Genomic DNA, 12792 nt, shown 5'->3' on the forward strand with positions numbered 1-12792 from the left:
TGTATAGTGTGTGTGTTTATATGTATATATGTGTGTATATGTATATGTATATGTAGTATGTGTGTGTATATATATATCTTTGAAATAAGTTTTTCGAGACATAAGTTAGGCACTTATAAGCTCGTTAGCTTCAGCCTCGACCTTTCCAGCCACTTTCTTCTTTTGTTGAATTATGATTGTTGTATATTTTGCTGATCGAAATAAACTAAATCATCAAAAACATGTAACCTGTTCTATTGTGACTCTGCTGTCAGTGTCTTTACTCTCCACATCACATCATCATCATGTAGTACTTTGGTCTCCAGAAGGATGGAGCTCTGTGTTGTGTGTGAACATGTTCTGAGGAGCTGACTACATGAGTTATTGTATCAGAGTGAAACATGGAGAGCACAGCTCCTCACATCTCTAACATGTCTCACATAGTTAGATAAGCCATATTCATTGTATTTGTACACACTTAAAGCTGATTCTTGCTGTGTTTATGAATATTTAACTTCCTGTAGTCACCACTGTCGCTAATGTGGTATTGTTCAATGTTACGCATAACAGTTGATTGACATGTATGTTTATCCAATAGGAAGCCCTATGTTGGTAGGCTGTGGACCAATAGGATGAGGGAGTGAATGTTGGGGGCGAGGGTCAGATACATAGTGAGCTGGGGAATAAACATGTCAACTTCAGTACACAGTTTGTCTCACGCGCATTACTAAGCGAACTCGACATGGTGTCAGAAGTGCTGTGTAGCTAAAGCAGGATATGTAACAGTTGTACTACTGTAGGGACGTCGGTCAAAGTTCGGAAGAAGAGTTCGGTGAAGTTTGATGAGTGATAACGAGCAGGACGGGGAGGCAGCTAACGTCAGCATGGCGGCTAACACACCCAGCGCTACGTTTAACATCCAGCCGCCGGAGCCCTTTGATTTTTCCAAGCCGAACGACTGGACAAAATGGATTCGAATTTGAGAGATTCCGTCAGGCAAGCAACCTGTCAGCAAGCTCCGAAGTCAACCAGGTGAACACCTTGATATACTGCATGGGAGATGACGCAGATGACGTCTTGAGAGGCTTAAAACTAAGCGCTCCAGACCAGCAAGTATACGCAAAAGTGAGAGATGGATTTGAATCTTTCTTCATTGTTAGAAAGAACATTGTATATGAGCGCGCGCGTTTTAACATGCGCAAACAGGAGGCAAATGAAACAGTGGACGTTTTTGTAACTGCCTTACACGCATTAGCAGAACACTGCAATTATGGGACATTGCATGACGAGCTAATCAGAGATCGCTGAACAATCTTCAGCCACTCACACTGGTCCTTGAGATGTCGATGAGGCCTTTGAGTCCATCTTTTGAACAGGTCCAGACCTTCCCATTACAGATTAAAATGAAATTGTACAGACTTTGGAAGATGCCAAATAGAAGTGTTTATTCAAAAAAGAACATATTTCTCCCTTTAGAACTCTAAACATTTGAAGAAAAGAAAAAACATCTGGCCAGGGGCTAGAACCAATTAAAAAGCACAGACAATAACAACTTTAGACACACAAAAAACATCAGCGACAATTTCTCCTTGAGATGTCGATATGAGGCTGACGGTTGTGGCAGATTATTCACTGCATTGTCCAGCAGTACACTTGTATCAGGGCACTGCAGAGCAAATTCCCTCACTGCAGCTTCCTGGTCCTGTGAACTTGGAAATGGGTTGGTGCCAAAGTCTGACACTCTGTCAGTGAGCCCACTTCCTGGTCGTACCAGTCTGCAGCCACAGATGCATTTGGCAAAAGGTCTGTCGACAGCTTCTTTGGGCATCCATCTCTGGCCAAGTAATTTGGGATCCCCCTCCCTGTAATAATAATTCAATGTGGCTGTCACAACCATGCCATGTATTGCAACATGCTCCTTCTAGTATTTGATTAAACATGTTTAAGAAACATTCAATCGTAAAACATTTTGAAAATAATTATTCAGATTAAAAAAGGCTTGAAAGACCAACCCGAAGACATACCAGGAATCCTGTGTGCATTCCATGCTTGCACAGGTCGGTTAACACCGATCTGGGCCAACTGGCATGTCAAAGATGACACACAGAACCGAGTCATCTGGTCCTCCATGTCCAGCTCCTCCTGATCCACCAGTTGGACCAATGCAGCTTTCAATGGGTAGTTAACCCGGTTGTTGATTTCTGGCCAGATTCTCTCGATTCTGTGATTCTGTCATTGCAAAATAGAGACATTTTCAGATTCTTGATAAACAAATATTTTTCCCCGCCCCCCCAGACTAACTTACTTTCACACATTTCAATATCTTCAGTGAACCATTCTGAATAAGTAATGAAAGTGTGAAATAATTATCTAATTACATGTTGATTGACTTTATAATCAGCAAAACCATTGTATGTTGATCACCTTTGTCGATGGTGTTTGGAGATATGGTGGCCTTTCAGTGTTGTGGCGGTGGCTGGCCAACTTCTCCTGCATGAAAAGAGTGAGGTAGAACTCCTTTCCATGATCCACTCTGACCTGGTCCCACATCCCATATTCCATTACTGCACTCCTGCAAGAAAACATAACATTGGCAGACAGCAGTATGGAGGGTAAGGCTAATGGTGTCAGATACATTTACAAAATGTGTAGTAGGTTTTGTGTTATCAGGTACTGATGAGGTGAGATGAGTTTTAACTTGCTGCTTAAAAAGGGTTTCTGTAGTTTTCAATAAGTTTAATTTAAGTCATTTTTTAGACCAATATGAATGCAATTTAATACGTTGATTCAAATCCAAACTAAAAATATATATATTATGCAGGTTTTCACATGTACCCTAAACATTACAAATCATCCACATTTTATGAGGTGTTTGAACAGGGTGTCTGTGGGTCCTTAAAAACAAAAAAATGCATTTAAAATTAAATATCTTACAATTTCTTGAATACCATTTTGTCAGCTCTGAAAAATGTACTTGATTAGGAAGAGACGCACATTTTCGAAACTGGATTTCAATTCAATATGAAGCATTAATGTATGAAAGAAATGCTCAATTTTGGCATTTTCTTTTCAGCATGCGATTCAAAAGCATATAATCCTAATCAATCAAGCTTTTCAAGAGCTGACAAATATTCAATTATTCAAGAATGTGTTAATATTAAATGCATTTTTTTTTTTTAAGCCACTGACACCCTGTTCAAACACCTCATAAAATGGATGATTTGTAATGTTTAGGTACAAGGACAACAGTCTTTCAATTACCTGTAAACGTCATTGTAGATGGTGAGGTTGTTCTTTACAGGCATAGTAGCTTGTCCAACAATTTTGCTGGAGAAGCCATCTATTGCCAGCACATGAGTCACGCCAAACATGACAATCTTCTCATTTTGGTCCATGTGGATTTTGTGACCCACATAGGCTGCATGGTAAGGAAGAGGGTTGAGGTTCCTTGCTCCCTTAAACACAGACAAAAAAGAACATCATGACCTTATTGAATAGCACAACATATTCTAATTTGAGAAAGAAAAAAAAAACCTGGCATCGTGCCTTATGGTAAGGTGGGTGAATGTTGCGCAAAACAGCTCCAACACGACCCTCTGATGCGAAGACAGCTGCAGCTGCAAGACTCCCAGTCATCATTTTCCTGCCATAGGTAGGACCACCCTGAAGATAAAGAAAGGAATACATGTTGCATTGTAATGTTAAGCCATGAAATGTCAACTTCAACTCCAATTAAATTACAATTAATTGTTAAGTGTTTTGAATTATAGATGATTATGAAAACTAGTTGCAGTTTAAACATATTTTACTCGATACATTTTCATAGTTGTAAGAGACAAATTTAATTAGCAGTAGGCTACATTATTTAGTTGGATTCAGATGTTGACCTTTAATCAGATCTGTGTCTAACTTTAATGTTAAAAGATGTCGTTATCATTTGTTATTGTAATAAATACAAGCAAGTTACAGAATGACGTCACATGGATCACACTTTACGGCAGGTATTTGCGGCTGGAGCTGCGTGGAGCTGCACAGTTTTTGGACCGTGTTACAATAACTATATAACTACTAAATACAATAGCTATTATGGAGTCCCCCCCTCTTTGTAAATGTGGGACAGTCTTTCTTACCATCTGTTTGTATGAACCATCTATATCAGGGGTGCTCACACTTTTTCAGCATGCAAGCTACTTATTATTATTCTCTCTGGCTCTCTCCGAGAAAGGTGCATTTTTCTCTCCCCCCTTCCCATGACCTTCCCTTCCCTGCTTGGCTTCTCTCGTCATGTCTTGTCTGTCTCTATACTGGAGAGACTCTCTACGCATCGCTCTTCGAACTAAAAACCATGGGCGTAATCAACTGGTCCTTAAGCGCAATTGACACCATCTTCTCGGCGAAGCTCGGGTTCGGGGAACCTGCCTGTCCTGCTGGGACGAATGTTGCTGGATACACGATGGGGCGAGCGTGGGCGAAGTGGCGGGTCTTGTGCCTAGCACCACTCTCCGTGGAGGGCGTGAAGACATCTACCTATTCGGAACTATGATTACAGGATTTCTGCTGTTTGGATTTGGCGCTGCCCTGGCTTATCGGAAAATTAAAGAAGCGGTGACAGCTGTAAAAGCCCCCTAAGGCTGCCGACATGATTAAATAGCGTTGGGTAGAGTTGTTGGCACTCAGACTGTGGCATTAAACGCCAGAATGATAACATCGTGGAGAAGCTGACGGCTCTGCAAATGAAAGTGGATCGATTTGAAATCCTATTGGCAAGCGGGAGGAAGATGGAGGAATAGTGGTTGCAAAATTGAAATGCAGCTACTGGAAGACCAAACAATCCCAATCTTATCTGCTTTCGGCTCCCCCTTACCAGACGGGCCCTTGCCCAAGGCCGTTACTGGAACAACAACTCCCGAAGATCACTGAAACGAGAATCTCTCTCATTCCTTCCCCCTATCCACAGACACCTGTGGTTGTTTTCTCCCCAGGACCCTTCAAGGCTATCTCCATGGCAACGACCATCTTGCGGACTGAGAACGTTGTCTGTTGTGGCCTGGGGGAGGACGACATAACAGGCCACGCTCTAACTTAACATACACTGAAATGTATTCACTACCCCTCCCCATCCCACGCCTTCGTCTGCTTGTCCCCCAGTGTGACAGGACGGGCCTGTGATCAGCTGTAATGGCTGAAGGACCGGGCTGGCTGCTTGTCGGTGCTGGTCACCTCCTGCCCCAATGGCTGGGCTTAGATCACCCAGTCTTTGACTTACCTCCCTCCCCTTCCTACTCGTTGCAATTTATGTTTAAGATGTATGTGCTTATGTGCTAAGGTGTTTTTTTCCTGCTCCCACACTGTACCCCTAGGGGCATAGTCGGGGGGTTGTTTTTTTCTCTCTTCCCTCATGTTATGCTGTAATCTTCCATCCCCTTTCTTTTCAATTTCGTTGCTTCTGTACCTGTACTCTATGCAATGACAATAAAACCCATATCATATCATATCATATCATATCATATCATCATATCACAAGTCAAGGCGATCGACCGACAGGGCTAGTGCTAGTGCTTTTTTTTTGCTCCGTCCCGATGCGCGCAAACTGGTGTCGGAGCTCTGCGGCGCACGAGACGGCGGGCAGAGGACTGTTAACGCGACACGTAGAGAGAAATGACGTGCTTCTGCTGTAATGTGGCGCTAAAGAGAAAGTGACAGGGGGGCGGGCCAATTTTTTTTAATATCATGCGATCTACCACACTACGCCGCGATCGACCGGCAGGTCGCGTCGACGATCGATCGCGATCGTATTGAGTACCCCTGATCTTTTTCCTGCCTGTGTGACCATCACCCCACGAGAACCACACTTTACAAATGTTTCTCATTTCCCCCCTAAATACACCTTTATTGGACATGGGACACTAAGGTAAGGCTTTCTTTCATGTCTCTCCTAATAAATATGGTGCTCTAGTACTTCTAATAGACTGGGTGACTGAGAGTGACACACACCCTGTTCAGGGCTCTCAAGTTTTGAAGACAGGCAAGAGTGACATTTCCATCAGCACCCATCAGCATAATTTATGCATATCAACACTATAAATGAACATAACTAAAGTTTACTTTCAGTACAAATCCTTTATGACTCATTTGGCTTGATTTTTAGTGGGTGGGTCATTATGACCCTGAACACAGGTGTCTCATCTCTATTTATCTACATCACCCCATGACATTTTTTTACTAAATGCTAATAAAATGTAGGAGAATATACATGTTATAGTAAACTCATGCAATTTAATTTAGATTTAGATTTTTTCAATGTACCTAAAAAATTGTTTGAACATGTATTTTTCATAAAATCTATGGAGGGGTGAATAACTCAATTCCACTTAAAACTGATTGGATTGTTCGTAATGGTGTTGGTGATGAGGTACAAACTATAGTTATTAGGATTTTTTTGTTTCTGACCACTTTTGGGTCAAACTGACCCGGGAGCATGTGACTGTATGTAAGAAACGAACATAACAGGAGGGTTAAAGTATAACATACTAACCTTACACACACTTATAGTTTCGTTGTATGCATTTTTTCGCGCAAATAAATTAACTGCACCCTACCTGTGTTATTGCATTGGAGACTGCAGCTTCAAGTTGTTGGTCCGTCACTCGATCGCTGTCTTTTTAACCTGTGGTCTTTACAAAACTTCCGAATATTGGCCACGGACGCTCCTCTACGCAAGCCACATTCAAATATCAAGTGTTTTTTTATGTCCACATCACTACAGCCACTATGCATCATTTGTTGTACAATATCTAAGTAAGGTAACAGGCTGGAGTCCATCTTGCGTGCTTCAGTGCAAAAGGGTATATATAGCAGTGGCAAACCTAAACACGTCTACTGCGGGAGATAAACACAGAATAAACTCAGTTACCCAAAATGCAACCCTTTGTAGTGTCAACTACATTTAACCCTCCTGTTATGTTGCGGGTCAAATTGACCATTTGTTTCTTTGTAAATGTGGGACAGTCTTTCTTGCTCCCTCCAACCATATGTTTCAAAACACACACACACACACACCCCGACACACACTCACACATCTTCTCACTTTCCCCCTACTTTATAAGTATTGCTTATTAACCAACCAGGCAGTGTTGCCAGGTCCGCGGTTTACCCGCGGAATTGGGCTACTTTTGAAGTGTTGCCGCGGGTTGAATTTTTTGTCCGCTGGTTCGGGTAGACCTATTTTGCATGCAAATTACATGAATATCTTGAAATAAAAATCCATATTTTAAGTTAAACAAACTAACAAAACGTACACGGACCGATGGGTCCGTGTACGTTTTGTTAGTTTTTTCGTTTCATTCCAAATACGGAATACGGAAATCACGTGGTTTTTTCGTTTTCCGTTTGAAAACCAAAAACGGAAAAACGGAATACCACCTCCGTATTTCGTTTCTGCCATCTGAAACCAAAAACGACAGATCGGAAGTGCTTAAAATGAAAGTCAAAATAAAAGCCAGTGATACATATTCGTATTAACATTAGAAGAATATTAATTAATCAATATAAAGAATAAATAATTAAACGGGGATATTTTAACGATGCAAAGACATAGCAGAAGAATATTTATTAGTCAATATAAATAATAAATAATTAAACCTGGATATTTTAGCGACAGTGGTGACTACAGGAAGTTTAATATTCATGTACACAGCAAGAATCAACTTGTCACTTAATCGTTGCATTGTTTAATGCAACACAGTTCCTAATATAGATTAATCAAAGTAATTTGTCTGTGCAGAGTTGTTGCTGTTATCACATTTATATTTCCACCTCATTCTGCTGCTTCTTGGGCCAACACTGCAGAGCCTGTGTGAGGATACGCAGAGTAAAGGGTTCACCTTTATACCACTAGATGGCAGTAGACCTGTATGTAATACTAGGTTATTACCTTCGCATTGAAAATGCCGGAAGGTTATGTTTTGATCCCCGTGTATTTATTTATTCATTTATTTATTTATTTATTTGTATGCGTGTTATTCGCAAAACTCAAAAAGTATTGAACCGAATCGCATGAAATTTGGTGGGATGATTGTTTATTATCCGGGGACCAGTTGATTAGATTTTGGGATCGATCGGGTCAAAGGTCAAGGTCAAAGGTCATGAACAGGTCAAATCTTCGCAGAACTCAAAAATATAGAACCAGAATCGCATGAAATTTGGTGGGATGATTGTTTATTATCCGGGACCAGTTGATTAGATTTTGGGATCGATCGGGTCAAGGTCAAGGTCAAAGGTCACGAACAGGTCAAAATCTTTCGCAGAACTCAAAAGTATTGAACCGAATACATGAAATTTGGTGGGATGATTGTTTATTATCCGGGACCAGTTGATTAGATTTTGGGATCGATCGGGTCAAGGTCAGGGTCATGAACAGGTCAAAATGTTCTTGAATCGCATGAAATTTGGTGGGATGATTGGTTATTATCCAGGGACCATTTGATTAGATTTTGGGATCAATCGGGTCAAAGGTCAAGGTCAAGGTCATGGAAAGGTCAAACTCTTTTTTTACCATAGCACGATACATTTTTGTCCAATTGGCATGCAACTAATGCCAAAATGTTCATAATTCAATGCCCAATCTTGTGATATGCGAAGGTATGCGCTCTACCGAGTGCCCATTCTAGTTGATACATATGTATTTAATGCCGTTTATTTCCTCTGATATTGAATGTTCATGGTTAACTTCCAGCATAGTTGTATACATCATGTATTTACTTGTTTTATTTGTCATTTTGGAACTAAACATTCCTACATGGATGAGTGAGGATATGATGATTACCAGGCAATACATATTGCCAATTGAAAAATATAGAGACAGTTGATTTATTCTTATTAAGCAGCCTTCAGTTAGCACCCAGTCACAACACCACCTGTGCTTCACCTGTAACCTTCATTACTACTGTCATCATCATCATGTGACCTGTTCTGTTGTGACTCTGCTGTCAGTGTCTTACCACATCACATCATCATAATGTAGTACTTTGGTCTCCAGAAGGATGGAGCTGTGTCGTGTGTGAACACTGTTTTGAAGAGTTGACTACATGAGTTATTGAATCAGACTGAAACATGGAGAGCACAGCTACTCTCACATTTCTAAGATGACAAGTTAATGCAACGATTAAGTGACAAGTTGATTCTTGCTGTGTCCATGAATATTTAACTTCCTGTAGTCACCACTGTCGCTAACATATCCAGGTTTATTGATTTATTATTTATATTGATTAATTAATATTCTTCTAACGTTACCCTGCTATGTGTTTGCATCATATCCATCCATCCATTCTCATCCGCTTATTCCGGGTCGGGTCATGGGGCAGCAGACCCAGCAGGTTGACCCAGACTTCCCTCTCGCCCACAACATTTTCCAGCTCATTCTGGGGGATCCCGAGGCGTTCCCAGGCCAGCCGGGAGATGTAATCCGTCCAGCGTGTCCTGGGTCTTCCCCGGGGTCTCCTCCCAGTTGGACGTGCCTGGAAAACCTCTAACGGGAGTCGTCCAGAAGGCATCCGAATCAGATGCCCGACCCACCTCACCTGACTCCTTTCGATGCGGAGTAGCGGCTCGACTCCAAGCTCCCTCCTGATGTCCGAGCTCCTTACCCTATCTCTAAGGCTGAGCCCGGCCACCCTACGGAGGAAACTCATTTCGGCCACTTGTATTCGCGACCTCGTTCTTTCGGTCACTACCCACAGTTTGTGACCATAGGTGAGGATTTGAACGTAGACCGACCAGTAAATTGAGAGCTTCGCCTTTCGGCTCAGCTCTCTCTTCACCAAGACGGACCGGTGCAGCGCCTGTTTTACTGCTGCAGCTGCACCGATCCGCCTGTCGATCTCCCGCTCCATCTTAGCCTCACTCGTGAACAAGACCCCGAGATACTTGAACTCCTTCGCTTGGGGCAGGCACTCTGTTCCCACCTGGAGGGAGCAATCCACAAGTTTCCGGCAAAGCACCATGGCCTCACTCACCTGTCGGCCGCTTCCACAATAGAGGATTTGAACATGGTCCACTCGGATTGCATGTCCCCAACCTCCCTCGGGATGTGTGAGAAGTTCATCCGGCGGTGGGAGTTGAAGACCTCCCGGACAGGGTCCTCGACCAGACGTTCCCAGTTCACCCGCACTACACGTTTGAGCTTGCCAGGTCTTTCTGGCCGACTCCCCTGCCATCTGATCCAACTCGCCACCAGGTGGTGATCAGTTGACAGCTCTGCTCCTCTCTTCACCCGAGTGTCCAAGACATACAGCCGCAGATCGATGATACGATTATAAAGTCGATCATTGATCTCCGGCCTAAGGTGTTCTGGTACCAAGTACACTTATGAGCCACCTTATGTTCGAACTAGTGCTGTGAAAAATAACGCGTTAACTCAGTTAATTCAATTACAGGTTTAACTAGTTGTTTTTTTAAAACGCATTTAACGCATGCGCAGAATGAGCTTCCAATCCGTCTGTTGTTGGTCGTCGGTACGAAAAAAAGTCACTTGCAAAATGAGCTTCCAATACACCACTTCAATCTGAACTCTGTCCGCTCTCATGCAGACGGTCTGTTCATCGGTAATGATCCTTCCGCAGGTTCACCTACGGAAACCTTGTTTCAACTTTTACTTCCTGTAGATCAGGGTCTCAACACGTCGATCGCGACCTGCCAGTCGATCGCGGCGTAGTGTCGGTAGATCGCATGACATTAAAAAGATTGGCCCACCCCCTGACATGTTCTCTATAGCACGTCTTTGTTCTTTTATTAAACTAAACGTCTGTTGTTGATCGTATCTCCACAGCAGCATGTCATTTCTGTCTCTTCGCGTTGCGTTAACACTTATCGATCTCCGTCTCGCGCGCCGCAGAGCTCCGTGCGCGCATCGGGACCGAGCAAAAAAAAAGTCACTTGTCAATCTGTCCACCTGTCCGTGTCCGGGCCGGTGAGGTTTCAGCTTTGCAGCGGTGTCCCCGCCGTCCCTTTCATCACGGCCCAGTTCATGAAGAAAACCCACACAGTCAGTTTGCCTCAGCAGCTGCTAGAGGAAGACTAGAGGCCTTTAGATTGTATCATGGTGGAGTTAATGGTTGACAAACAAGAGGAAAATGTTCTGTTTAACCCTCCTGTTACCTTTACATTTACTAACATATTTTACCTTCGGGTTCAATTTGACCCCAGCAATTAAAACCTCCAGAAAATTATTAGAATTAATATTGCTTCCCAAGTTTAAGTGTGAGGTACTTTATGTTTGTTTGTTGACTACCTAAATAGCCCTTTAAATAAATAAAAAAGTTGATATTTCTTATATGTTTGACACAGTGAAAAACAGCCTGGGGTCAACTTGACCCCAAAGAACACCGACATTAAACATTGAATGGGGTCAAATTGACCCGAAAGGTAACAGGAGGGTTAAACATTCTGTTTAGGATGAAGATGTATTCATGTTCCATATGGAAGAAAACTGCTAAATAACTGCTGAGTTGCAGCACCATTGTATAGAAGAATGTATAAATGTATATATCCGTCTTTTGTCATAAATCTCTATGTTCTCACAAAATATACCGAGAATATCGGTAATATGTGATAAATCATGATTAATCCACAAAAACCTGTGATTAACCCGATTAAAAATTTTAATCGTTTCACAGCCCTAGTTCGAACTTGGTGCTCGTTATAGACAAGCCGTGGCTAGCACAGAAGTCCAATAACAGAACACCGCTCGGGTTCAGATCGGGCAAGCCGTTCCTCCCAATCACTCCCCGCCAGGTTTCTCTGTCATTGCCCACGTGAGCGTTGAAGTCTCCCAGGAGAACTATGGAGTCTGCAGGCGGTGCCCTCTCCAGGACCCCTCCCACCGACTCCAAGAAGGCCGGATACTCTGAACTGCAGTTTGGTGCATAAGCACAAACCGCAGTCAGAGCCTTACTCCCCGCGACCCGTATGTGCAGGGAGGCGACCCTCTCGTTCTCCGGGGCAAACTCCAACACAGCAGCGCTCAGCCGGGGGCTTGTGAGTATCCCCACTCCCGCCCGGCGCCTCTCACCCTGGGCAACTCCAGAAAAGAAGAAAGTCCAACCCTTCTCCAGGAGCTTGGTTCCAGAGCCAGCGCTGTGCGTGGAGGTGAGCCCAACTAGATCTAGTTGGTACTGCTCCACCTCCCGCACCAGCTCTGGCTCCTTCCCCGCTAGCGAGGTGACGTTCCACGTCCCTAGAGCTAGTCTATGCCGCCGGCGATCGGCGTGCCCAGGGTTGTTGAACCGCTCTTAGTCTGGACTCTCACCCGAGACCTGTTTGCCTTGGGAGACCCTACCAGGGTCTAATGCCCCGGACAACATAGCTCCCGGGATCACTGAGCCTCTCAAACTCCTCCACCACGTTAAGGTGGCGATCCACGGAGGAGTTTGCATCATAGACCACTGTAAATACGCCCTTCCTTTCCACAACATCAGCTCTCTTTGGAGTGAGGAGTTTGATGGGATCAAAGCCACATCTGTGATGTCACACAGTGAGGTCATCAGCTCTCAATTATCAAATTGAACGTGCACATTATTCAACAGAAAATATTTTCCAGAAGTTTAACATATTTTCTATTGAATAATGTGCACGTTCAATTTGATAATTTAATGACTTTTCCTGTAACTAAAAACATAATTTTTCTAACAAAGATATATTATAACATGTAGTAACTTGATATATTTGACAAAAATACATTTTGCTTGATACTTATTAGTGTTGAGTGATCTTCTGTCCCTGCGTTGGGCGTCTCTCGTTCATGCATGCTCTATCAGA

At 43.1% G+C, this 12792-nt stretch overlaps 1 protein-coding gene across 2 annotated transcripts; it reads right to left on the reverse strand.

The window, feature by feature from the left end:
- Nucleotides 1-1596: 1596 nt before the first annotated feature.
- Nucleotides 1597-9325, reverse strand: LOC130191385 (uncharacterized). Of its 2 annotated transcripts, none has more exons than XM_056411038.1 (6): nt 9271-9325; nt 3526-3642; nt 3241-3434; nt 2404-2551; nt 2004-2208; nt 1597-1841 (listed from the first exon to the last, which is right to left on the reverse strand). In XM_056411038.1, the coding sequence occupies exons 1-6, from the start codon at nt 9295-9297 to the stop codon at nt 1663-1665; spliced, it is 870 nt and encodes a 289-aa protein (XP_056267013.1). In that variant the 5' UTR covers nt 9298-9325; the 3' UTR covers nt 1597-1662. The 2 variants fall into 2 exon arrangements, with proteins under 2 accessions (XP_056267013.1, XP_056267012.1); XM_056411037.1 differs by having other exon boundaries at nt 3514-3642.
- Nucleotides 9326-12792: the final 3467 nt, after the last annotated feature.

This window comes from Pseudoliparis swirei, chromosome 3 (genome assembly GCF_029220125.1).
Source record: "Pseudoliparis swirei isolate HS2019 ecotype Mariana Trench chromosome 3, NWPU_hadal_v1, whole genome shotgun sequence".
NCBI lineage: Eukaryota > Metazoa > Chordata > Actinopteri > Perciformes > Liparidae > Pseudoliparis > Pseudoliparis swirei.

Excerpts from the sequence above, each read along its gene's own strand:
- LOC130191385 (XM_056411037.1), bottom strand. The coding sequence starts at position 9,297 with ATGGATATGATGCAAACACATAGCAGG. Across the intron at positions 3,435-3,513 it reads ACCATAAGGCACGATGCCAG|GGAGCAAGGAACCTCAACCC; the intron begins GTTTTTTTTTTC and ends TCTGTGTTTAAG. Across the intron at positions 1,842-2,003 it reads GAATGCACACAGGATTCCTG|GGAGGGGGATCCCAAATTAC; the intron begins GTATGTCTTCGG and ends TTATTATTACAG.